The sequence below is a fragment of the Pongo pygmaeus genome, chromosome 16 (assembly GCF_028885625.2).
Source record: "Pongo pygmaeus isolate AG05252 chromosome 16, NHGRI_mPonPyg2-v2.0_pri, whole genome shotgun sequence".
Classification (NCBI taxonomy): Eukaryota; Metazoa; Chordata; class Mammalia; order Primates; family Hominidae; genus Pongo; species Pongo pygmaeus.
In genome coordinates, this window is record NC_072389.2 from 49,673,661 (window position 1) to 49,700,604 (window position 26,944).

Consider the following 26,944-nt stretch of genomic DNA (forward strand, 5'->3'; position numbering starts at 1 on the left):
GGCCAGGCTGGTCTTGAACTCTTTTTTAAGACAGAGTCTCACTCTGTCACCCAGGCTGGAGTGCAGTGGGACCATGTTGGCTCACTGCAACCTCCATCTCCTGGGTTCAAGCAATTCTCCTGCCTCAACTTCCTGAGTAGCTTGGATTACAGGCACCCACTACCATGCCTGGCTAATTTTTTTGTATTTTTAGTAGAGACGGGATTTCACCATGTTGGCCATGCCGGTCTCGAACTCCTGACCTCAGGTGATCCAGCCGCCTCAGCCTCCCAAAGTGCTGGGATTACAGGCATGAGCCACCACGCCTGGCCAGAACTCTTGACCTCAAGTGATTCACCCGCCTTGGCCTCCCGTAATGGGATTACAGGCATGAGCCACCACACCCGGCCTTATTAAGTTTCTTTAGTTGTGTTCTTTAACTACTTGATTAATTGAGGTAATTTGCCACTTACTATGGAATGAAAAAAAAATCAGCTCACACTAACTGGTTGAATTTATGGAGGAAATGACAGTAAGATTCATTCATATTCATTCATTCTCTTCCCACCACCACACACACAAGCATGTATTTATATTTAGTCATGTGTCACTTGACAATCTGAAATACATTAATTGGCAATTTTGTCATCATGTGAACATCATAGTACTTATGTGAATCTGGATGGTGTATTCTACTACTTATCTAGGCTGTGTGGTATAGCTTTTTGCTCCTAGGCTACAAACCTGTACAGAATGTTACTGTACTGATTGGCCAGGTGTGGCTCACGCCTGTAATCCCAGCACTTTGGGAGGCCGAGGTGGGCGGATCATGAGGTCAGGAGATCGAGACCACAGTGAAACCCCGTCTCTACTAAAAATAAAAAAAAAAAAATTAGCTGGGCGCGGTGGCGGGCGCCTGTAGTCCCAGCTACTTGGGAGGCTGAGGCAGGAGAATGGCGTGAACCCAGGAGGCGGAGCTTGCAGTGAGCCGAGATTGCACCACTGCACTGCAGCCTGGGTGACAGAGTGAGACTCTGTCTCCAAAAAAAAAAAACAAAACATAATGTTACTGTACTGATTATCATGGGCAGTTGTAACACAGTGTTAAGTATTTAGGTTTCTCAGCATAGCTAAACATAGAAAAGGTACAGTAAAAATAGAGTATTATAATCTTATGAGACCACTGTTCTATATGTGGTCTGCTGTTGACCGAAACATTGTGTGGCACATGATTCTATTTCCTTGCTCTGTCTGCTGAACTGTGTGCACGTAGCACCCAGATCTTGGTTTCTAAATACTGTTCTCCACTAAAGGAACTAGGGTTCTGTCTTGTTTTATGCATATATAATTATGTTATATGCCAAATAATGAGTTTTGCTTACCCTTTGTCATCACTGGGACTTATTTTTTTCTTCACTTATTACATTGGTTAGGATCTGTAGTACCATGTTCAGTAGAAGTGGTGAGAGCCAACACCCTTGCCTTGTCCTTAGGGGAAGAGAATTTGTTTTACCATTAGATATGATGTTGGCTGGATGTTTTTCTTAGTTATCTTTTATTAGTTTGTGGAAGTTCTCTTCTATTCCTATTTGTAAAATGTTTTTATTTTGTTGTTGAGTTTTCTCAAAGGCTTTTCGGCTTCAGATTTCTCTTATTCTTTTCTTATTTATTTATTCATTTTATTTTTTTTTGAGACGGAGTCTCACTCTCTCGCCCAGGCTGGAGTACAGTGGTGCGATCTCAGCTCACCACAACCTCTGCCTCCTAGGTTCAAGCAGTTCTCCTGCCTTAGTCTCCCAAGTAACTGGGATTACAGGCACGTGACACCATGCCTGGCTAATTTTTTGTATTTTTAGTAGAGATGGGTTTTCACCATGTTGGCCAGGCTGGTCTTGAACTCCTGACCTCAAGTAATCTACTCTCCTCGGCCTCCCGAAGTGCTGGGATTACAGGCATGAGTCATTGTGGCAGGCCCCTCTTATTCTTTTAATGTAGAGTAGTACATAAATTTTTTTTGAATGGAAAATCATAACTTGGAGTTGATTTGCTGGGGATTTTTTTTGAAAGAATTTTTATATCTGTATTCATGGAGGATTTATTCTGTAGTTTTGTCTTGATTTGTAATGTTTTTAAATTTTGGGATTAAGATTAAGCTAGTGCCATAAAACAAGTTGAGGACTGTTCCTCCTCTTCTGAAAGAGCTTGTGTTTGATTGATATTATTTCATTCTTAAATATTTGGCAGAATTCACTGTTGAATTCTGGAGTGGGATTTCTAAAATGTAACTGGAATTTTCTTTGTGGGATATCTTTTACTGTAATTTAGTTTCTCTAATATAGATGAGATTATTTAGCTTTTCTCTTTGTTGTTTGTTTTAGTCATACATGTTTTTAAGGAATTTAAGTTGATTTATTTGACATCATATTTTGTCGGTATTTATTAATTTAATACTGTCTATAGAATTTGTAATGGTGCTCCTGTTTTCATTCCTAATCTAGATAATTTATCGATCTTTATTTTGATGAGTCTTGCTTGGGTTTATCAATTTCATTATTCGTTCAAAGGGATTTTTAATATTAACTGTTCATTCTGTTTAATTGATTTCCACTATTTTCAGTATTTTCTGTTTTCAATTTGATTTACTTTTGTAGCTTCTCGAAGTGAGAGCTTAAATCAGATATCAGTAAACTTTTTCTGTAAATATTTCAGGTAAGAAATATTTTAGGCTTTGTGGACAATATTGTCTCTGTTGCAGCTACTATTCAACTGCCACTGTAGACGGCTACATAAATGAATGAACATGGCTTTGGGCACTGGTACAGTAGTTCCCCCCATCTTTGGTTTTGTGTTCCATAGTTTTAGTTACCTGTGGTTGCCAGGGTCTGAAAATATTAAATGGGAAATTTCAGAAATAATTGGTAAGTTTTAAATTAGACACCTTTCTGAGTAGCATGATAAAATCTTACATCATCCTGCTCCATCCCAACTGGGACATTAATCATCCCTTTGCCCAAGTATCCATATGTATATGCTGTAATCCTGTTAGTCACTTAGTAGCTTTCTTGTTTATCAGATCAGCTGTGTAGATACCACTCTGTTTGTATTCAATTAATCCATATTTTACTTAATAATGGCCCCAGAGTACAAGACTAGTGATGCTGATAATTGTTCTATTTTATTGGTAATCTCTTACTGTGTCTAATTTATAACTCAAGGTTTATCATAGGTGTATATATATGGAGGAAAAAACAGTATATGTAGTGTTTGGCACTATCTGTGGTTTCAGGCAGCCACTGGAGGGTTTTGAAAGGTATCAAGTGAGCATAAGGGGGAACTACTGTATTTGAATTTCATATAGTTTTCATGTGCCATGAAATATTCTTGTTCTTTTAATGTATTTTCCTCCAACTATTTATAATTACAAAAAATATGTTTACTTTCTTGCCCATATGAAACAATTAGTGTGCTGAATTTTGCCTATGGCTGTAGCTTGCTACTTCCTCGATTAGAACATTAATTTTACACTTTTCTTTTTTTCTAATGTAGGTATTTAAAGGTATGAATTTTAAAGTACTTCTTTCTCTATATGCCATATATTTTGATACACTATTTTTTATTACTTCATTTTTCTTGTGATTTATTTTGACCCATGGATTATTCATTTTGATTCAAGAATATTAATATACTCTGTATAATTTGATTTCTTTGATATTTTTTGGTACTTACTAGCATGTATTCTATCTTGTTGAATGTTCTATATGTATTTGGGAATATATGGTGATATTTTGGAGTTTTTCAGTGCAGTATTCTATAAATATCAATTAGATCCAATTGGTTGATAATATTCTAATTTTCTATATCTTCTTTTAAAGTGAAAGCAAGTTTATTAAAGAAGTAAAGAAACAAAAGAATGGCGGCCGGGCGTGGTGACTCACGCCTATAATCTCAGCACTTTGGGAGGCCGAGGTGGGTGGATCACAGGGTCAGGAGATTAAGACCTTCCTGGCTAACACAGTGAAACCCCGTCTCTACTGAAAATACAAAAAAATTAGCCGGGTGTGGTGGCGGGCGCCTGTGGTCCCAGCTACTTGGGAGGCTGAGGCAGGAGAATGGCGTGAACCCGGGAGGCGGAGCTTGCAGTGAGTCAAGATCACGCCACTGCACTCCAGCCTGGGCGACAGAGCGAGACTCCGTCTCAAAAAAAAAAAAGAATGGCGACTGCATAGTCAGCTATCTTATTTTTTAATGTACTTGTTTTATTGGTTATTAAGAGAGGGATGTTAAAATCACTTATTTTTGTGCATTTGTCTACTTCACTTATCTGTCAATATTTGCTTCATGTATGTTATGTTGAAGCTTCATGTATTTATAAGCGTATGACTTGTTCTTGTCAATATTATGATATCTCATTATCTCAAGTAATATTTGTCTTGAAGTTTATTTTAATATTGATATAGCCATACAGTTTTCTTTCTTACTATTTGCACGATATATCTTTTTCCAGCCTTTATAAAACCTGTGTATATATACTTACATTGGCTTTTTTTTTTTTTTTTTTTAAAGGCAGAGTCTTGCTCTGTCATCCTGGCTGGAGTGCAGCTGCGCAATCTTGGCTCACTGCAACCTCCACCTCCTGGATTCGAGCAATTCTCCTACCTCAGCCTCCCGAGTAGCTGGGATTACAGGCACCTGCCACCACTCCCAGCTAATTTTTATATTTTTAGTAGAGACAGTATTTTACCATGTTGGCCAGACTGGTCTTGAACTCCTGACCACAGATCATCCACCCACCTTGGCCTCCTAAAGTGCTGGGATTACAGGTGTGCGCCACCACGCCCAGCCTACATTGGCATATTTTGTCTATTTATATTTAATGTAATTATTAATACGTTTGAGTTTAATGTCTTCTGTCTTACTGTGTATTCTGGATTTGTCCCATCTTTTGTTTCTCTTTTCCTGTCATTTGAGTGAACTAGCTATTTTTTAGAATTTTATTTATCCTCCTATATTGACTTCTCAAAAAAAAACCTTAAACACAGTAAAATACACCTGTTCAAAGTGTATGTTTTCTTGAATTCTGACAGATTTATGCACATGACCAAAAAGTATACTTATTTTATACCCAACATCACCTGAGACAACCACTCAGGTCATTATAGAGTTTCATAGGATTATAATCAGTGTATCTTGCTTCCTTCACACACACAACATACATTTTTTGGTTTCTTCCGCGTTACCACATGTATCTGTAGTTTATTCCTTCCCCTCCCCTCCCCGAGTAGTATTCCTGTGTGTGAGTCTACCACAGTTTGTCTATTTAAGTTGTTTCTGTTTTTTGGCTATTATAAATAAAGTTGTTATGAATATTTGGATAAATAAGATTGATGTTGCTGGATCATAAGATGTATGCTTAACTTCTTAGTAGCAGCTTTATTGTGATATAATTTATATACCAGAAAATTCACTCATTTTCTTGGAGTGTAGAAGCTTTTATTTACTTATTTTTTTTATGTAAAAAGCTGTACTTAATGTATACAGCTGTATGAGTTTGGGGATAAGTATATTCCTGTGAAACCATCACCATCATCAAGGCCATCAACGTATCTGTCACCTCCCAGAGTTTACCCTGCCCCTTTATTATGATCTACTGTCTTAGAAAACTTCAAATATGTAATATAGTAAAGTATAGGCACAGCACTATGTTGTATAGTAGTATCATTCATTCATTCATTTAAAGTATAAATTCAGTACTTTTAGTACATGCACAGAATTGTGCAACCATTGCCTCAACTTTAGAATATTTTTCATCACCCTCAAAAGAGACCTCTAGCTCCTAAATTTCCCCTTCCTCTCTAGCCCTAAGCAGTCACTAATCTGCTTCCTGTCTTTATGGATTTTGCTGTGTTTTGGACATTTCATGTAAATGAAACCATAGTCTATTATGTCTGACTTCTTTCACTTAGCATGTTTTCAAAGTGCATCCATGGTGTATTTGTTCTCAGGATCTCCTGGGGCTGTGTCCTGGGAATTGAATAAAAATTAAAAAGAAAAAAAAAGAGAGAGAGAAAAAACAAAGTACATCCGTGTTGTGGCATGTATTATATCAGTATTTCCTTTTTATTGCCAAGTAATATTCTGTTGTATGAATATACCACATTTTGATTATCCATTTATCAATTAATGAACATTTGGGTTTTTTTCATATTTTGACCATATGAAGAATGCTGTGAACATTCATGTATACATTTTTGTGTGGACATCTATTTTCCATTGTCTTGGGTAGGAGCTTGAATTGCTGGGTTATATGATAACTTTGTGTTTAGCTTTTTAAGGAACTGCCAGACTGTTTTCCAAAGTGGTTGCACCATTTTACAGTCCCACTAGCAAAATATGAGGATTCCAGTTGTCTTGAGGACAATCAACACTTGTAATTGTCTGTCTTTTTTATTATAGCCATCCTGGTGAGTGTGAAGCAGTATGTCGTAGTTTTGATTTGCATTTCCCTAATGACTGATGGTATGGAGTACCTTTTTTATGTACTTCTTGGCCATTTACATTCTTTAGAGAAATGTCTATATTTTAATTGTATTATTTTTATTATTGAGTTGTAAGAGATGTGTTTTTTTGTGTTTTTTGTTTGTTTGTTTGTTTTTTGGCATGATCTCGGTTCATTGCAATCTCTGCTTCCTGGGCTCAAGTGATCCTTCACCTCAGCCTCCTGAGGAGCTGAGACTACAGGCATGTGCCACTATGCCCAGCTAGTTTCTTCCCCCACTTTTTAGAGACAGAGTCTCACTTTGTCACCCAGGCTGGAGTGCAGTGGCGCAGTCTCTATTCACTGCAACTTCTACCTCCTGCGTTCAAGCGATTCCCCTGCCTCAGCCCCCTGAGTACCTGGGATTACAGGCACGTGCCACCACGTCCGACAAATTTTTTTTATTTTTAATGAAGACAGGGTTTCACCGTGTTGCCCGGGCCAGTCTTGAATTCCTGACCTCAGGTGATCCGCCTGCCTCGGCCTTCCAAAGTGCTGGGATTACAGGCTTGAGTCACCGAGCCAGGCCTAATTTTTGTATTTTTTGTAGCGACAGGGTTTCACTATGTTGCCCAGGCTGGTATCAAACTCCTGGGCTTAAGAGATCGGCCTACCTTGGCCTCCCAAAGTGCTGGGATTACAGGTGTGAGCCACCACACCCAGCCATGAGTTCTTGATATAATCTAGATACAAATCCCTTTTCAGAGATATGCAAATATTTTCTTCTATTCTGTGGACCCCTTCTGAAACACAGAACTTTTACATTTTGATGAAGTCCACTTTGTTTATTTTTTATTTTGTTGCTTGTGCTTTTGGTGTTATATCCAAGAAACTGTTGGCAAAATCAGGGTGACAAAGATTTATCCCTAGATTTTCTTTTTTTTTTTGAGATGGAATCTCGCTCTATCGCCCAGGCTGGAGTGCAGTGGCAGAATCTCAGCTCACTGCAAGCTCCGCCTCCCGGGTTCACGCCATTCTCCTGCCTCAGCCTCCCTAGTAGCTGGGACTACAGGCACCTGCCACCACGCCCAGCTAATTTTTTGTATTTTTAGTAGCGATGGGGTTTCACTGTGTTAGTCAGGATGGTCTCGTTCTCCTGACCTTGTGATCCACCCGTCCCAGCCTCCCAAAGTGCTGGGATTACAGGCGTGAGCCACTGCATCCAGCCGTATCCCTAGATTTTCTTACGTCAGTTTTACACTTTTAGCTCTTTGATACATTTGAGTTAATTTTTATAGATGGTGTGAGGTTAGAAGTCATCTTCATTATTTTGCATGTTCATTTTCATTAAGTCCCAACACCATTTGTTGAAGACACTTTTTAACTTTTGAGAAACTGCCCAGCCATTTCACCATCTAACATTCCATTTAACAATTTCAAGCAGTTTCCCTTGCTCACATTCTTACCAGTATTTGATATTGTCAATCTTTTTAACTTTAGTCTTTCTACAGGGGTAGAGTATCTTATTGTTTTTAACCCGCATTGTTTTAACTCCCATTTCCCAGGCTCAGGTGATCCTCACGCCTCAGCTAGCTGGGACTACAGGTTTGCATCACCACACCTGGCTAATTTTTATATTTTATAAGAGATGGGGTTTCGCCATGTTGCCCAGGCTGGTCTCCAGCTTCTGGGCTCAGGCAGTCTACCTGCCTCGCCTTCCCAAAGTGCAGGGATTACAGGAGTGAGCCACCACCCACAGAATGTTAAGACTCATATATAAAGGCCGAGATTTAACAGTTTTACAGCTTTACCAAGAACTTTCTTGGGGCCAGGTGCGGTAGCTCACGCCTGTAACTCTTGTAATCCTAGCATTTTAGGAGGCCGAGGAGGGCAGAGGGCGGATTGCCTGAGCTCAGGAGTCAAGACCAGCTTGGGCAACATGGTGAAACCCTATCTCTACTAAAATACAAAAAATTAGCTGGGCATGGTGGTACCCGCCTGTAGTCCCTGCTACTCAGGAGGTTGAGGCGGGAGATCGCTTGAACCCAGGAGGCAGAGGTTGCAGTGAGTCGAGATCACACCGCTGCACTCCAGCTTGGGTAACAAAGTGAGACTGTCGTCTTTGTTTTAAAAAAGAAGAAAGAACTTTCTTGAGAGGAACTGGCTCTCCCAACTTGCTAAACGTGGCAATAAAGAATGCAATGGGCCAGGCTTGGTGGCTCACGCCTGTAATTCCAGCACTTTGGGAGGCTGAGGCAGGTGGATCACCTGAGGTCAAGAGTTCGAGACCAGCCTGGCCAACATAGTGAAGCTCTATCTCCTAAAAATATAAAAATTAACTGGGCATGGTGGCACATGCCTGTCATCCCAGCTACTTGGGAGGCTGAGGCAGGAGAATTGCTTGAACCCGGGAGGCGGAGGTTGCAGTGAGCCAAAATCACGTCATTGCACTCCAGCCTGGGTGACTCCATCTCAAAAGAAAAGAATACAATGACTGTTGGGTTTCAGTGCCTTGATTTGTCTTAAGGTGCCAGTTACTATATACACCGTTGCTCTTGCATAACTAGCACAAATGTTAACACAAGTTGTTCTAGAATGGACTGAAAGACAATGAATAAATAATAAATAAATAAATAAATAAATAAATAAATAAATAAATGGATTCACCACTTGTGTTTGCTACCATGCATTCACAGTAACAAAACTCTGATAATTAGTTGGTGCTGGTATCAAATAAATACATGTAGGCAAAATACCAAGTCCGGCCACGTTAATAAAGCACAGAAGTACAATTCTCTACATACTAGATATTACTTCTTTTTTTATGTTTGAAGATAAATCTTTCATTCAGTGATTTAACTTAGCATTGGAAAATGGGAGGGCATGCTTCTTTTATTGACTTTTTATCTAGCAGACTTTCAGCACTATCTACTATGCAAAGATTTATCTCTCTGATATTGTTTACCCCTTTTCAACCAATGCAGTGTGATAACTTTAAGATTCTTCAGGCTGGGCGCGGTGGCTCACACCTATAATCCCAGCACTCTGGGAGGCCGAGGAGGGTGGATCACCTGAGGTCAGGAGTTCGAGACCAGTCTGGCCAATATGGTGAAACCCCATCTCTACTAAAAATACAAAAATTAGCTGGGTGTGGTGGTGGGCACCTGTAATCCCAGCTACTCGGGAGGCTGAGGTGGGAGAATCGCTTGAGCTTGGGAGGTGGAGTTTGCAGTGAGCCTAGATCATGCCACTGCCCTCCAGCATGGGCAACAGAGCAAGACTCTGTCTCAAAAAAAAAAAAAAAAAAAAAAAAAAAATTCTTCAGAGGCTTTTTCAATTTTAGTTTGAAAAACTGTAACCACTTTTTGCTTTTAAAGAACTCATTGTGTATATATTTAAAATATTAAATTCCTTTTTAAAAAACTGATTGTTCTCAAATGACAGTATACTAAATTGTCACCATTTAAATAAGTCTCATCTATTTACATATGTTCTATTACGTAAGATGTAGTAAGACAACCTTATGCAGCCAAAGGGAAGATACCTTTATCATGCTTTCATTTGTTATTTACAATTGCATCTAGAGTCTCTGGAATAGATTTACTGCTTTGTGAGTCAGAGAATCCTATATGTCAGTTTCTTATTTTTCAGCAGTGCAGCAATGGATTGAAATCACAGCTCTTCTTACCTCCCTGTTGTAACCTAATGATTCATTATTAAGTATTAAAAAGTTACATTTTTTTTTTTTTTTTTTTTTTTTTTTGAGACGGAGTCTTTGCTGTGTCGCCCAGGCTGGAGTGCAGTGGCACGATCTCGGCTCACTGCCAGCTCCACCTCCTGGGTTCATGCCATTCTCCTGCCTCAGCCTCCTGAGTAGCTGGGACTACAGGCACCCGCCACCATGCCCGGCTAATTTTTTGTATTTTTTAGTAGAGACGGGGTTTCACTGTGTTAGCCAGGATGGTCTCGATCTCCTGACCTCGTGATCTGCCTGCGTTGGCCTCCCAAAGTGCTGGGATTACAGTCATGAGCCACCGCACCCGGCCACAAATTTTATTTTAAAATATTACTAAATTCTGAAATAACTTTTATGTAAAACTTAAAATTTAGAAGTAAATGTATTTTAAATAAATATATTATTGCAAAGCAAAAGCAGGAGAGTACTCTTGCTGTGTTTTCACATATATATATATACACAGTCAGGTGCCACATAATGATGTTTAGGTCAGCATGGACCACCTTAGGGTCCAATAAGGTTATAATACCATATTTTTACTGTACTTTTTTCTGTGTTTAGGTACATGAGTACTTAACATTTTGTTATAATTGCCTACAGTATTCAGTATAGTAGTATGCTGAACAGGTGGGTTGCCTAGGAGCGATAGGTGTGTGGTAGACAATATCATCTTGGTTTGTGTGAATATGCTGTATGATTGTACAATGATGGAATTGCTAAAGATGCTCTTCTCAAAACATATCCCAGTTGTTATGTGATACATTACTTTATATCGAAACATTTTGAAATTGCAAGATAATAATTTACTAAATCATAATGAAGTTACAGAGATTATAGCAGGTATAACTAGATAATTAATAAGAGCACAGTAGAAGTGTGCAACACAAGGTTGGGCACCGTGGCTTATGCCTTTAATCCTAGGACTTTGGAAGGCTGTGGTGAAACGATCGCTTGAGCCCAGGATTTCGAGACCAACCTGTGCAACATAGTAAGACCTCGTCTTTTCAAAAACTTTTAAAAACAAATTAGTCGAGCGTGGTGCTGCACACCTGTAGTCCCAGCTACTTCAGAGGCTGAGGTGGGAGGATCACTCGATCCCAGGAGACAAAGGCTGCAGTGAGGTGAGATTGTACCACTGCACTCTAGCCTGAGTGACAGAGCAAGACCCTGTCTTTAATAAAAAGGGGGGAAAAGGGGGCCAGGGGCAGTGGCTCATACCTGTGACCCCAGCACTTTGGGAGGCCAAGGTGGGTGGATCCCTTGATCTCAGGAGTTCCAGACTAGCCTGGGCAACATAGCAAAACCCCGTCTCTACAAAAAAATTTTGTTTTCAATTTGCTGGACTTGGTGGTGTGTGCCTGTAGTCCCAGCTACTTGGGAGGCTGAGGTGGAAGGATGACTTGAGCCTGGGAGGTCGGGGCTGCAGTTAGCTAAGATCATGCCATTGCACTCCAGCCTTGGTGACAGGGCAAGACCCTGTCTTTAAAAAAAAAAAAAAAAGTACTTGCCAGGCGCGGTGGCTCATGCCTGTAATCCCACCACTTTGGGAGGCCAAGCTGGGCAGATCACCTGAGGTCAGGAGTTTGAGACCAGCCTGACCAACATGGAGAAACCCTGTCTCTACTAAAAATACAAAAAATTAGCTGGGCATGGTGGCGCATGCCTGTAATGCCAGCTACTTGGGAGGCTGAGGCAGGAGAATCACTTGAACCTGGGAGGCGGAGGTTGTGGTGAGCCGAGATCATGCCATTGTTCTCCAGCCTGGGCAGCAAGAGCGAAGCGTAGTCTCAAAAAAAAAAAAAAATACTTAACACAAAGATCTTTTATATGTGTTTACATATTTTCCATTATATTATTCGCCCAACGCATTTAGGATTTTATCTGGTACTATTTATCTGATGCCTGCAGAACTTCATTTATTATGTGTCTCTCACCAATTTTCTTAGTTTTATATCTACGTTTTTTGAGCACATACTCATTACATGCTATCCTTTATTCAAATTTGTCTTAGTTCTACAGGTTCTCCATCTGTTTGATGTGCTTGATGTTTATGCTTAGTCTTAGCATCATTGTCTGAAGCTCATTTTTGTAGTGAATTCCTTGGAAAAGATTGATGGGGCTGAGCATGGTGACTGACGCCTATTATCCCAGCACTTTTGGGAGGCTGAGGCAGGCAGATCACCTGAGGTCAGGAGTTTGAGACCAGCCTGGCCAATATGATGAAACCGTCTCTACTAAAAAAAAAAAATACAAAAATTTCCTCGGCATGGTGGCAGGCACCTGTAATCCCAGCTTCTTGGGAGGTTTTAAATTGCTAAATTAGAACATGTCTTGGATTGAGCCGGGGCGTGGTGGCGCAGGCCTGTAATCCCAGCACTTTGGGAGGCCAAGGCAGGCAGATCACTTCAGGTCAGGAGTTCAAGACCAGCCTGACCAACATGGCGAAACCCCATCTTTACTAATAATACAAAAATTAGCTGGGCGTGGTGGCCGGCGCCTGTAATCCCAGCTACTTGGGAGGCTGAGGCAGAAGAATTGCTTGAACCCAGGAGGCGGAGCCAACTGACTGCATTCTAGCCTGGGTGACGACTATCCAGCCTGTCTCAAAAACAAATAAAAAATAATAAAACGTGTCTTGAATTGACATGCCACTCCTGGCTTTTACATTTTCTTCATTTCTTTTTATGTCTGTCTTCATTTCTTTAAAAAAAAAAAACAAACAAAAAAAAAAACAAAAACAAGTTTTCTCCCTTGCCAGGTGTGGTGGCCAACAGCTATAGTCCTGACTACTCAGGAGGCTGAAGCAGGAGGATTGCTTGAACCTGGGAATTCGAGACCAGTTTGGGCAACTTAGTGAAACCCTGGCTCTCAAAATAACAAAGTTGTTCATTTTACCCTCTTTCTTATAAGGTATAATCTTTTGTTTACTCTCTCTTGGGCCCCTTGTAGTATAGTCTTTATTTCTGAAATGATTTGTAAAAGTTTTTGAATTTTTTTGTTCTGTCTTAGTTTCTGAGTTTTTCTTCCTCTGCTGTATGTCTCATCATATTTTCTTTCCTTTTTTTTTTTTGAGACAGGATCTTGCTCTGTTGCCCAGGTTGGAGTGCAGTGGCATGATCATGGCTCACTGCAGTCTCTAACTCCTGTGCTCAGGTGATCCTCTTGCCTCAGCCTCTTGAGTTGCTGGGACTATAGGCACGTGCCATCATGATTGGCTAATTTTTAAATTTTTGTGTAGAAATGGGATCTTGCTATGTTGCCCAAGCTGATCTCAAACTCCTGGCCTCAAGTGATACTCCTGCCTCGACCTCCCAAAGTGCTAGAATTACAGACTTGAGCCTCCACACCAGCCTCATATTTTCTCATTTTGTCTGATTTTGAAATAGAAGATTGTAATTTTTATCTTTTCCCTATGCATGTTTTTCTGACATGTGTTCTTTATCTATAGAGGTATTATTCTGCTCCATGTGTGTTTCATTATATTGTGTGGGATTTGATATCTATACTTTCTTGCTCATTTTTATGTTAAATTAGTTTTTCTGAATTTTCAGAAAGTTGTGTAGTTCAGGGTATCTCTTTGAACAAATTTTGTTTTTATGTCGTGTTTTTAAATATTAGTGATGCTTTTTGAGTTTTGTCTTTTATTTCTACCATGTGTTTATTTGGAATTTCTCTTTCTTTTCTCTCTGTGCCTGCCCTACTCACATTTGATTCCACTCCCAATACTTCCTCCTGAGTATGGAAACTTGTTCTAGAAGGGGGCCATAGTTGGTCAGTTTCAAGAGTTCATAGGAGCAGACTGTTCCTGTCATTTCAATTCTTGCCATAGACCCCCTATGCTATTGGATTGGACAGCAACTCCCCAACTCCCCTCCCCCTTATTTCATTTGCTATTCTCAAATTGGCCTGCTGTGGTTTCCAGTGACTACCTGCCTGTTAGGTATTTGGGGCTTCTGTTCTCAGGTGTGCCACCTCACTTGTTGCTTACTTCTGTTTTCCTTTGCAGTGGTATATATGGACATTTAGTTATTGTGCCTGTTGGTTTGCCCTCATCTGCTTGCATTTTTGAGTGTGGGGGATACCTTGTCTTCTGGTTTCGTTGTAAATGTTGCCCATGGGTTTTTCTTGCCTTTTCAGTTCTCTGTATTTACATGGGGGTTCATATATTTAAGAACACCTTCCCGTGATTTTCCCCTTAATTACCTATCTTAGAGACAACTTGGAAAAATACAAATTTTGCACTGAAGTGGAAGGATAGCTTTAGGCTGGGAGTTTGAGACCAGCCTGGGCAACATAGCGAGACCCTGTCTCTACAAAAAATAAAAACATTAACAGGGCATGATGTTATGTGTCTGTATTCCTAGCTGCTTGGGAGGCTGAGGCAGGAAGAATGCTTGAGCCGAGGAGTTTGAGGCTGTAGTGAGCCATGATTGTGCTACTACACTCCAGCATGGGCGACAGAGAGAGACCCTGCCTCCATGGAAAAAAAAAAAAAAAGAAAAATACAGATTTTAGAGAAGACATCGTAGGATTATTGTATTTAGTGAAACAGCTTATATAGTAATGTAGAAACTGTGTCTTTCCTAGTTCGTCTTCCTCTTCTAAAAAATCCTACCATGTTCAAAGTATACCCAAGTTTTACAGTTGAATGTTCACAGAAGACTAGGATTGGGTGACAAATTGTCTTTCAGAATTGGATCATCAGGCTGGGCACCATGGCTCATGCCTGTAATCCCAGCACTTTGGGAGGCTGAGGCAGGAGGATTGCTTGGGGCTGGGAGTTCAAGACCAGTCTAGACAACATAGCAAGACCCTGTCTCTACTGGGGGGAAAGAAAGGATTGGATCATCAGGCATTTCAATGAATTATTCTGAAGAGTACGATTTTACTGTCAGTGACTGCAGAATTTTAGTCTTGACCTTAATAGCTTCCTCTTCCGTTTTAGACATGTAACCTGAAGTATTTGAATGTGTTCTAAAGTGACTGCCTTATAGTCTGTTCTGCAACAATATGTGGTGCCCCTACAATAATATTATTTAGCTTACTCACTATTGGTAAACAGGGGAGTAGTATCAATAACATAGTTGGGGGGGGGGGTTGTAGATGATTTTCTTCTAAACCAGACAACAAACTGAATAATTAGAGTTGAATTTGATATTCTCTTCATCAGGAAAGTAAAAAGCCTCCAGTTCAGCTGCTACATAGGCGCAAGTCCTTTCACCTGTATTTTTATTTTTATTTTTTGAGATGGAGTTTCGCTCTTGTTGCCTAGGCTGAAGTGCAATGGCATGATCTCAGCTCACCACAACCTGCACCTCCCGGGTTCAAGCGATTCTTCTGCCTCAGCCTCCCAAGTAGCTGGGATTATAGGCATGCACCACCTTGCCTGGCTAATTTTGTATTTTTAGTAGAGACAGGATTTCTCTATGTTGGTCAGGCTGGTCCAGAACTCCCAACCTCAGGTGATCTGCCTGCCTCGGCCTCCCAAAGTGCTGGGATTACAGGCTTCAGCCACAGTTCCTGACCTGTTTTTATTTTTAATTAAAAGTGATAATCTGCAGCAGACAGTCTCTCTCCAGAGAGGTACACCCTGGTCTAGCAGGGACTCTTCACATGTGGCAGTTTGCATTTCCTTTTGTGCCCAACTTAACAGCAGCCCTGCTAGCTTAAAGCTTCACTTCTCCCATAAGCCCCTGTTTCTACTTCATTGTTTTTAGTATGCTTTATTATCCCCTGAGGTAGCATTCCAGCCCTCTTAGCTGCCTTACTTGGGTAGGGATGTCCAAGTTATCTCTGGTGGTCCCAGTCGTTGTTGTTTTAGAGACAGGGTCTCACTTTGTTGCCCAGGCTGGGGTGCAGTGATGCAGTCATAGCTCCCTGCAGCCTTGAACTCCTGAGCTCCCACCCAAGTCTCCCAAGTAGCTGAGATTACAGGCATGTGTCACCAAGCCCAGCTCCAATCATTGTTTTTGTTAGTGCTGTGGTTACAAAGTTACAGGGGCATGAACTAATCTGCCCCAACATACCTCTCTCCTCTTCTGGACCCATTTTTTCCATAAGTTTTGTTACTTTTATTGTTGCAGAATGCAAGGTTTTCATGAATGTATGTATGTATCTTATAGCAGCTGTACTAGGACATTTCAGGGGGAGGCTAGGACTTAATGTAGTTGAAACTTTGCTGTATTATTTCTGTTCTTGAAAGACTTTATAAAGAGAGCTCCTGTATTTTTTGATAATGAAGATTCCATGTTTGTGATAGGAGGCTCCCTGATCCTCATTTTAAAATACAGGAGAATAGTACATGGTCAGAATTTGAAGGATTTTATTGTGGATCACTGAGGCATTATTGTATGCTATTGTAATTTTCACCATTTACAATGCCAAGTTTTGTTTCAGAAATAATGCAGCAATGTCCAACTTTTAGAAAATATATGTTAGTGCATTTTATTAGTTGCTGTAGGGTAAAAACATTAAATACAAAAAAGTAGAGATGAGAATGTTGATTATATGTATCAATTATATATAATATATAAATTTGAAGATCTAATCCTTACCAAAAGATTTCGGGTAGTCTCATTAAAACAGTAAGGAATTATGTAGGGCAGTATTATAGTAATACTAGAAAATCACTCATGTGGCCAGGTGCTGTGGCTCATGCCTGTAATCCCAGCACTTTGGGAGGCCGAGGCAGGCGAATCACGAGGTCAGGAGTTCGAGACCAGCCTGACCAATATGGTGATGCCCTGTCTCTACTAAAAATACAAAAATTAGCTGGGTGTGGTGGTGCGTGCCTGTAATCCCAGCTACTCGGGAGGCTCAGGCAGGAGAATCGCTTGAACCCGGGAGGCGGACGGAGGTTGCAGTGAGGCATGATCGTGCCACTGCACTCCAGCCTGGGTGACAGAGTCAGACTCTGTCTCAAAAAAAAAAAAAAAAGAAAAAATCACTCATGTGCATGACTCTAGAAAAAATTTACAAATGAGGTTGGTCACAGTGGCTTATGCCTATAATCCCAACCTCGTCTCTACTAAAAATACAAAAATTAGCTAGGCATGGTAGCGGGTGCCTGTAATCCCAGCTACTCGGGAGGCTGAGGCAGGAAAATCGCCTGAACTCAGGAAGTTGAGGTTGCAGTGAGCCAAGATCACACCACTGCACCCCAGCCTGGGCAACAGAGGAAAAACTCTGTCTCAAAAAAAAAAAAAAAAAAAAAAATTTACAAATTAGAAAACTATGTATATAAATAGTAAAACATAAATCATCCTAATGGCTGAAAGTATACTATTTTAGTCCATTAGTACTGCAAGAATAGTATAAACTGGTCATGGGGATTTGCCCCATATAAGGTAGCAAATAGCTTTGTTAAGGGGTAGACTCTATGCTATTTATTCTGGTAATTAAATAGTTGAGGTAGGCAGTGCGGGTGTGGCAGTGCCAGGCCCCACCTTTATCCCCACCCCCTATTTTTGGGCAATATGTGACTTGCCAGCACATTCAGTGGGGTTCCCTCTCCTACCCTGAGTTGCTTAAGGAAATGATCTCTGTTCTTTAGGACAGTTCTAAAAATAAGGGAAAGCTTTTGAAGATTCAGAACACATTCTATAATTCAATATTTTGATAGCATGGAAAACTTAATGGACCCTGGGGAAGGGATCTGAATTGTGGGGATGCTGTAATTGTATTTGTGTATTGTAATTGCATTCATATTCTTACAGCCCTGTCAAATTTTTTCTGTGTTGATATTACCTATAATTGCATTTTGTTTTTCCTGGATATGAAAAGCAGAGGAAAGTGTATTATACCATATTTTTTCATTTTAATATTGTAACCTGTAAGGCAGAATGACCATGCTTAGTGTGTTTTTTTTCTCTTATATCTTAAGGAAGAGAGAGAAAATCCTTCAAAACGGAGTAGAATTGAACGTGATATAGATAACAATTTGATCACATCAACACCAAGAGCAGGAGAAAAACCTAACAAACAGATATCTCGAGTAAGACGGAAAAGTCAAGTAAATGGAGGTTTGTTAATATTTAGATACTGTTTTATTTAGGTGTAAGCAGAGATCTCACCTGACACATTTCTTATCTATTTTTAAAACTCTACTTTGAGGCCGGGTGCAGTGGCTCATGCCTGTAATCCTCACATTTTGGGAGGCTGAGGTCGGCAGATCATTTGAGGCCAGGAATTTGAGACCAGCCTGGCCAACATGGCGAAACCCCGTCTCTATTAAAATCACACACAAAAAAATTAGCCAGGCGTGGTGGCGCATGCCTGTAATCTCAGCTACTCAGGTGGCTGAAGGTTGAGAATCGCTGGAACCCGGGAGGCAGAGGTTGTAGTAAGCTGAGATTGTGCCACTACACTCCAGCCTGGGTGACAGAGTGAGACTCTGTCTCAAAAACAAAACAAAACTACTTTGAGTAATTTTTGCCTTAATTTTGTAATCTTTATATTATTAGTAACATGAAGTGAAATAAAAATATGCTAATTTGAATCTTACTTTGAATTAAAATAAGTAAAGGTAGAGTATATACCTTTATGCTATTTAGCATAAAAATGTATGTGGATCAACATTTTGAACATCTAAATAAACTCATTTCTTAAAGCAATAATAATTGTGACTTAATTTAATTGAAATATATACCAAATTTCTTCCTAGATTATTCTACTAGATTATTATATCTACTTAAGAGCTCAGAGGGGACTTGCATCACTTAGTCCAGTAGGTTTCAGCTAGGGGTGATTTTTTCTTCCAGGGGACATTTGTCAATATCTAGAGACCTTTTTGGTTGTCACAACATGTGGAGGGGTGGCTACTAGTGACTAGCAGGTGGATGTCAGAGATGTTGTTAAACATCCTACAATACACAGGGCAGCTCTTCAAAACAAAGAATTATCAGACTGAAATATCTGATAAACTCGTCAATACCTTGTTGCATAGCAGAGAAACTCCTCAAAGTCAAAAAGAAGGAGAAAAGCATTAAGGAAAAGCAGAGACAGCTGTAAAGAATGACACTTTAGAGCAGCAGTCCCCAACCTCTTGGCACCAAGGACCAGTTTTGTGGAAGACAGTTTTTCCACTGACAGTGATGGGAATGGTTTCAGGATGAAACTGTTCCATCTCAGATCATCAGACATTAGTTAGATTCTCGTAAGGATCGCACAACCTAGATCCCTTGCATGTAAAGTTCACAATAGGGTTCATGTTCCTAAAAGAATCTAATGCAGCAGCTTATCTGCAGATAAGGTAGTAGAGGCAGAGCTCAGGCATTAATGCTTGTTCACCTCCTGCTCTGCGGCCCAGTTCCTAATAAGCTGTGGACTGGTACCAGCGGGTATGGGGTTAGGGACTCCTGCTTTAGAGTATGGAGTACTATTTTAACCAATGCTATCTTAAACACAGCAGCAATTTCTCCCCTTGTCTCTGCCCGGTGCAGCAATATATCTTTATTGTTAGAAAAAACAAACCAGGAGGGAGAAAAAGACAAGACAAGACAAGGGGGACAAAATAGAGAAAGAAACAAGTTAAAAGAACCATAGCAAAGAAGGAAATAAGTGTTGTAGACATCAAAAGTTGAGGAGAATCAAAGGATGATTAATTAGAACAGTTGATTGATTTTACTTTTATATTCTTAAAAGATCTGTGGAACATTTTTATTTACAGGAAACTTAAAATTATTCTCCCTAGCCACTCTGAGATGGTGTCTCAGTGTCTATAAGTAATTTTTGACACTGCTATATATAGCCTTCTGCTTCAGTAGAGTTATGTTGCCTCTATTCATTTAGCTGTCATTCATTAAATAGAAGCAGATGTGAAGGAAGGTTTTATGAATAAGAACCATCCTAGAATGTAAACAAAAATAAAGTTATTTGTGTTTTAAGTGGTGGGAACTAGTTTGCTTGTTTACAAAGAATTTTCTTCATTTTGTGTTATACTGTGTTGATTTGAAGCCTTTCAGTCTATAGGTGTAAATCTACTTTGAAAAAACTCAGTAAATGTTAGCATTATAAACACATTGATACATAAAGAGCATTTGACATACGAGTAATTTACCTCAGTGTTTCTTTAATAAGCTTTCCTGAACATTAATATTAATTAGCTTTCGTGAAGTATTTTGAGGGAAAAAGAGTTACTTCTATAATGAATGATTTATAACACATTTCTGAAATTCAGTGTTTTCTAGATTATGACTTTTTTCTTGTTTCTTTTTTAGAAGCTGGTAGTTATGAAATGACAAATCAACATGTAAAACAAAATGGAAAATTAGAAGATAATCCTTCCTCTGGCAGTCCTCCAAGGACTACTTTGTTGGGGACCATATTTTCACCTGTCTTCAACTTTTTTTCACCAGCAAATAAAAATGGTAAGTATAAACTGTTAACTGTGATTTGGATTTTTTTTTTAAAAAAGCATAGTTTTTTTGTTTTTTGTTTTTTTCTTGAGACGAAGTCTCTCTTTGTTGCCCAGGCTGGAGTGCAGTGACGTGATCTCTCCGCTCACTGCAACCTCCGCCTCCCAGGTTCAAGCGATACTTCTGCCTCAGCCTTCCAAGTAGCTGGGACTGTAGGTGCCTGCCACCATGCCCGGCTAATTTTTTTTGTATTTTTGGTTGAGACGGGGTTTCACCATGTTGACCAGGCTGGTCTCAAACTCCTGACCTTAAAGTGATCCGCCCACCTCGGACTCCCAAAGTGCTGGGATTACAGATGTGAGCCACTGTGCCCAGCAAAAAAATACATAGTTTTTAAAAAGATCTTTTTTATTTTATTAGCGTATTTTGTCAACATCTCGTGTATGTTTTCCACCTCATTAATAATATACAGCTCCTTGGGAGCTGGGTGTGGTGGCTGATGCCGGTAATCTGAACTCTTCGAGAGGCCAAGACAGGAGAATTGCTCAAGGGCAGGAGTTTGAGACTAGCCTGGGCAACATAGTGAGACCCTGTCTCTACAAAAAAATGTAAAAACTATTCGGGCGTGGTATTGCACGCCTGTAGTCCTAGCTGCTCCAGAGGCTGAGGTGGGAGGAATGCTTCAATCCAGCAGTTTGAACCCAGGAGTTTGAGGCTGCAGTGAGCTGTGATTGCACCACTGCACTCAAAGCTTGGACAGCCAAGTAGGGGGTCCACTTAAAAAAAATAAAATAAAAAGAATGGAATAGTCCTGTCTTCTGGGTGGCAGGGGTAGTGGCTCACAAAAGGCTTGAAAGAAAAGCAGTATCTGGAAAAGTGGCAAAAGGCATTCCAGGTAGAAGGAGCAGCATGCGTAGAGGCCTTGCAGCAGAAAACAGCATAGTGTATTTGAGAGCTGTTTGTAGTTTGTAATTGATGGAGCATTGCATTTGAGAAGGGATAAGGTAGGAGAGCTATGAAGAAGTCATATTATAGAGCTAACATAGTAAGATGATGAACTTTATTCAAGTATGGGATAATTGAAAGGTTTTTTTGTTTTGTTTTTCCCCAAAGTGAAAGCAAGTTTATTAAGAAAGTAAAGGAATAGTCCGGGCACCGTGGCTCACGCCTGTAATCCCAGCACTTTGGGAGGCCGAGGCGGGTGGATCATGAGGTCAGGAGTTCAAGACCAGCCTGAGCAACATGGTGAAACCATGTCTCTACTAAAGAAAAATACAAAAGTTAGCTGGGTGTGGTGGCATGCGCCTGTAATCCCAGCTACTCAAGGCAGGAGAATCGCTTGAACCCGGGAGGCGGAGGCTGCAGTGAGCTGAGATCGTGCCACTGCACTCCAGCCTGGGTGACAGAGCGAGACTCCGTCTCAAAAAAAAAAAAAAGAAAGTAAAGGAATAAAGAATAGCTACTCCATAGGCAGAGCAGCCTGAAAGGTTTTAAATTGGTGAATAGTATGATCAGATCTATGTTTTATAAAGATCACTTGGGCAATAGTGTGTAGGCTAGATTCTGAAGAGGCCATAGATGGGTAGAACAATTAGTAGACTTGTAGTCGTTCGTGTGAGATTTGATGAGACCTTAGTTGTATTAGAGAAGACAGGAAGGATCAGAGGATAGAAAATAGACACATTTTTGGTGCAGATTGGAGGTGAAAGAGAATAGAGATGAAGATGGCACAAGAGTAGAAGATTCAAGGAAAATAAAGTTCCTGGGAGATAGATAATTGAGTGTCATTTGGGCCATGCTGAGTTTGAGATGCCATGAAATATTTAAATAAAAATATTCAGGCTGGGCGCAGTGGCTCAATGCCTGTAATCCAAGCACTTTGGGAGGCCGAGGTGGGTGGATCACTTTAGGTCAGGAGTTCGAGACCAGCCTGACCAACATGGAGAAACCCTATCTCTACTAAAAATACAAAAAAAATTAGCGGGGCATGGTGGCGCGCACCCACCTGTAATCCCAGCTACTCAGGAGGCTGAGGCAGGAGAATCGCTTGAACCTGGGAGGCCGAGGTTGCGGTGAGCTGAGATCACACCATTGCACTCCAGCCTGGGCAACTAGAGTGAAACTGTCTCAAAAAAAAACCCAGTAGTAATATTTTCCCCTCATGCTGAAGTAAAGAATCTCTGAAGGTGTCTATATCTCTGAAGGTGTGTACAGAAATAGATGTCTGGGGAAGAAGGAGTTGAAGTTTGATAGAGTTTTCTTGGAAGGAATAGATGATTCACTGGTTTCTCTTCAGATCGAATAAATCTTTCGCCTTTTACTAAAGATTTCCGTGGAGAGGAACAAATCAGCTTCAAACTAATTTTTTGGAAGGAATAGATGGTGTCATTAATGAGATAGTTCTAGTGGAAGGGACTTGGGAAGAATAGTGAAGGTTTACAGTGATATTTTCTTTGTGTGTGTGTGTCTCTCTCTCCCCCCCCCCCCCACCACACACACACACCCTTCTCTCTCTCCACTCCCCCATTTCTCTCTTCCCCCCTCCCCAGCACCTACCTCCCTCTCTCCCCCTGCCTTTCCCTGTCTCTGTGTCTCTGTTTTATTTGGATTATGACCAGTCTTTGTAATTGTATTTTTTGTTCCATAGCCTGGAACTAGGGTCTGAGAAGCCTGTTGGTTACGTTGATTCAAGAGGCATTTCTTGATGGATGACAGTGGAGGAATGAGGGATCAAGGATATTGAGGCTGCCAGTTTGACAGTGTGTTTAAGTGATACACCACGAAGTCTAACTAGATGAGGAGGGTTGAGAAGAAGTGTTTGAGGGACGTGTTTGGAATTAAACAGACTGGCCTTTATCAAGTTTGAAGATCACATATAATGGGAGTGTGAGATATATAATTTGAGGGTTAGGAGGTTGTGGTAAGTGGTTAATACAGTATTAGAATTTTAGGCTTCAGAGGTGAAGTTTCTCAGTGTTAATGTCCAGGTTATAGCTATGGTAGTAACTGATATAGAGCAGTATGAGTGAAGATGGTTGGAGCTGAAGAGGGCAAGAACTTTGAGGATTAGTCATTGGATGAGTCATTGACATCATCTGTAATAACAACTAGAAAAAATACTGTGTTAAATAGAGCAGTAAACTAGTAGCTATGTATTAAACTTCTTTGTGATTGAGAGGATTCTGGCAGTAGATGGTAGGTGCCAGCAGTGAGGATAAGTGAAGAATTATATAGCCATGTGACATCAGTCTCAAAAGAGCAGACTTTTTTTGCACATTAGTGGAAAACCAGTGATTGGATAGTAGCAATGGAGATAAATGAATTCTGATTCAATTAGTATATTGGGTATGGGAGAATAAAGAGCATTGAGGGAAGGGTATCAGGAAAACCTTTTAGGAAAGAGGTTAAACTTCAAGCAACAAGGTAGAAAGAATGTTCTGTAAGGAAGTTGAGAATATTGGAGGTTAATTTTTTTTGTTATTTTTGTTTAAAATGACATTTGGAAGATTTCCAGAAGGAAATGGAAAGACTTGGGATTATTATTTTTTCTTTTTTAATTAAGACAGGGTCTTGCTCTGTCATCCAGACTGGAGTGCAATAGTACGATCACCGTTCACTGCAGCCTTGACCTCCTGCTGGGCCCAAGCGATCCTCCCACTTCAGCCTCATGAGTAGCTAGGATTACAGATGTGCACCACCACACCCAGCTAGTTTTTATATTCTTTGTAGAGACCAGCCATGTTGCCCAGGCTGGTTTTGAACTCCTGAGCTCAAGCAATCTGCTTGCCTCAGCCTCCCAAAGTGCTGGGATTACAGGCATGAGTCACCACACCTGGCCCAGTCTTTGTTATTGAGATGGAGTTTTGCTGAGAAATTATTTTTATATCTTTTAATTAAAATGTTCTCATGATTAGGAGAACAGTTAGCTAATTTTTTGATACCTCTGGTTGAAAAATTACAATTGCATACATGACTAGGATGCAGAAACTTTGCTCACAAATGTTACTCTAGCCTGTAAGTCTTTATTCTTCACTGTTTGAAATAGCTAGCAAAGATTCTCTAAAAGCAATATCCTCAGCTTTGTTCCTGCAGGAATGATCAGTCTAAATAAATATATTGTACAGTGATGTTGCATTTAGTTTTTCTAAATAGTTGCATTTTTAAATGATGATAGTACACTGAATCATGATTTCAGGAACATCAGGATCAGATTCTCCAGGACAGGCTGTGGAAGCTGAAGAAATAGTAAAACAACTTGATATGGAACAGGTGGATGAGATCACTACCAGTACTACTACATCAACTAATGGAGCAGCTTACTCAAATCAAGCAGTTCAAGTGAGACCATCAATAAACAATGGTTTAGAAGAAGCAGAAGAAACAGTTAATCGTGATATCCCACCCCTTACAGGTGAAGAAAATTTCTTTTCTTATACATCTTCATGAGTAGTTGATAAAAAATACAGTATTTCATATTTTTTCTTAAATGAGCAGATTATATGCATAGGTTTTTCTTCCTGGAAGTTAAGAAAAAATTAAAATTGGAAACAAAGCTTTGTCCCAAAAATCCAAAGTCATTTTGAAATTGAAATTTTAAAAAAAATTTTGACTAAGTATTAGTCATTTTACAGTTTAATTATTACCACTAATCTTACTGCTTGGAGAAATTTAATACAACTAACAAAATATATGCTCATGTTTATGAATATCCTTATTATTGTTGCACAAGTCTTAGACCCTTATGTCTGAGGTCACTAGCTAGAGGCAGTCTCATACCTTCAGATTTGTTTGATTACATCGATGACATCCCCCGCAAAAAGTGCTTCTGTTCCTAGATCTCCCTATATACCTAAGTTTGCAGCCTGACTTGGAACCTTATAAAGGCCAAACATAATTATTGGGTTTCGGAGCCAGTTGTCCTTGAAACGTAGAAACATATGGATCAGGAATTTCATTACCTCTGAGTACTGTGGTGGGTAGACAGGGTACAAGATGGAATTGTGTTCCACCATTCTTTTTTTTTTTTTTAAGTTTTAGGGTACATGTGCACAATGTGCAGGTTAGTTACATATGTATACATGTGCCATGCTGGTGTGCTGCACCCATTAACTCATCATTTAGCATTAGGTATATCTCCTAATGCTATCCCTCCCCCCTCCCCCCACCCCACAACAGTCCCCAGAGTGTGATGTTCCCCTTCCTGTGTCCATGTGTTCTCATTGTTCAATTCCCATCTATGAGTGAGAACACACGGTGTTTGGTTTTTTGTCCTTGTGATAGTTTACTGAGAATGATGATTTCCAATTTCATCCATGTCCCTACAAAGGACATGAAGTCATCATTTTTTATGGCTGCATAGTAATCCATGGTGTATATATGCCACGTTTTCTTAATCCAGTCTATCATTGTTGGACATTTGGGTTGATTCCAAGTCTTTGCTATTGTGAATAGTGCTGCAATAAACATAGGTGTGCATGTGTCTTTATAGCAGCATGATTTATAGTCCTTTGGGTATATACCCAGTAATGGGATGGCTGGGTCAAATGGTATTTCTAGTTCTAGATCCCTGAGGAATCGCCACACTGACTTCCACAATGGTTGAACTAGTTTACAGTCCCACCAACAGTGTAAAAGTGTTCCTATTTCTCCACATCCTCTCCAGCACCTGTTGTTCCTGACTTTTTAATGATCGCCATTCTAACTGGTGTGAGATGGTATCTCATTGTGGTTTTGATTTGCATTTCTCTGGTGGCCAGTGATGATGAGCATTTTTTCATGTGTCTTTTGGCTACATAAATGTCTTCTTTTGAGAAGTGTCTGTTCATATCCACAATTTTAAAAGCAGAAATAAAACTGAAGAAGGCCATCTTCTTATGGAGATTTTATCTTAAATTTGTTTTGTTTGTGTTTATTGTTGTTGTTTATTGTGGTACCGGGTATTTGAGAGAGCCCAGTAAATATATATTAGTTAAGAAACATAGTTTGGGGCCAGGCATGATGGCTCGGGCCTATAACCCAGCACTTCAGGAGGCCAAGGCAGGAGGATTGCTTGAGGTCAAGAGTTTGAGACTAGCCTGGGCAAAAGAGCCAGACCCTGTCTGGGGTGGAGTCTCACTCTGTCGCCCAGGCTGGACAGTGCGGTGGCATGATCTCGGCTCACTACAACCTCCACCTCCTGGGTTCAAGCGATTCGCCTGTCTCAGCCTCCTGAGTAGCTGGGATTACAGGCATGTGCCACCATGCCCAGCTAATTTTTTTTTTAACTTTTAGTAGAGACGGGGTTTCATCATGTTGACCAGGCTGATCTTGAACTTCTGACTTCAAATCATCTGCCCACCTCGGCCTCCGAAAGTGCTGGGATTACAAGTGTGAGCCACTGTGCCTGGCCAAAAAAAATTT

The 26,944-nt window shown here is 40.2% G+C and overlaps 1 protein-coding gene and 1 non-coding gene across 11 annotated transcripts in view; both read left to right on the top strand.

Annotated features, from left to right (window-relative positions):
- Nucleotides 1–26,944, top strand: part of CTDSPL2 (CTD small phosphatase like 2) — a 107,804-nt gene that overhangs the window by 44,690 nt on the left and 36,170 nt on the right. For 5 of the 10 annotated variants that reach the window (XM_054452003.2, XM_054452011.2, XM_054452005.2 and 2 more), the window contains 3 exons: nt 18,073–18,211; nt 20,408–20,557; nt 24,741–24,956. In XM_054452003.2, coding sequence (XP_054307978.1) covers nt 18,073–18,211; nt 20,408–20,557; nt 24,741–24,956 — 505 coding nt within the window. Of the gene's footprint in view, nt 1–12,988; nt 13,101–18,072; nt 18,212–20,407; nt 20,558–24,740; nt 24,957–26,944 lie in introns of those variants that run through there. The other 5 variants (XM_054452012.2, XM_063652201.1, XM_054452013.2 and 2 more) reach the window with 2 other exon arrangements.
- LOC129014947 (U5 spliceosomal RNA) lies at nt 22,824–22,935 on the top strand. Its single transcript, XR_008494460.1, has one exon. It is a non-coding gene; the product is annotated as a U5 spliceosomal RNA (small nuclear RNA).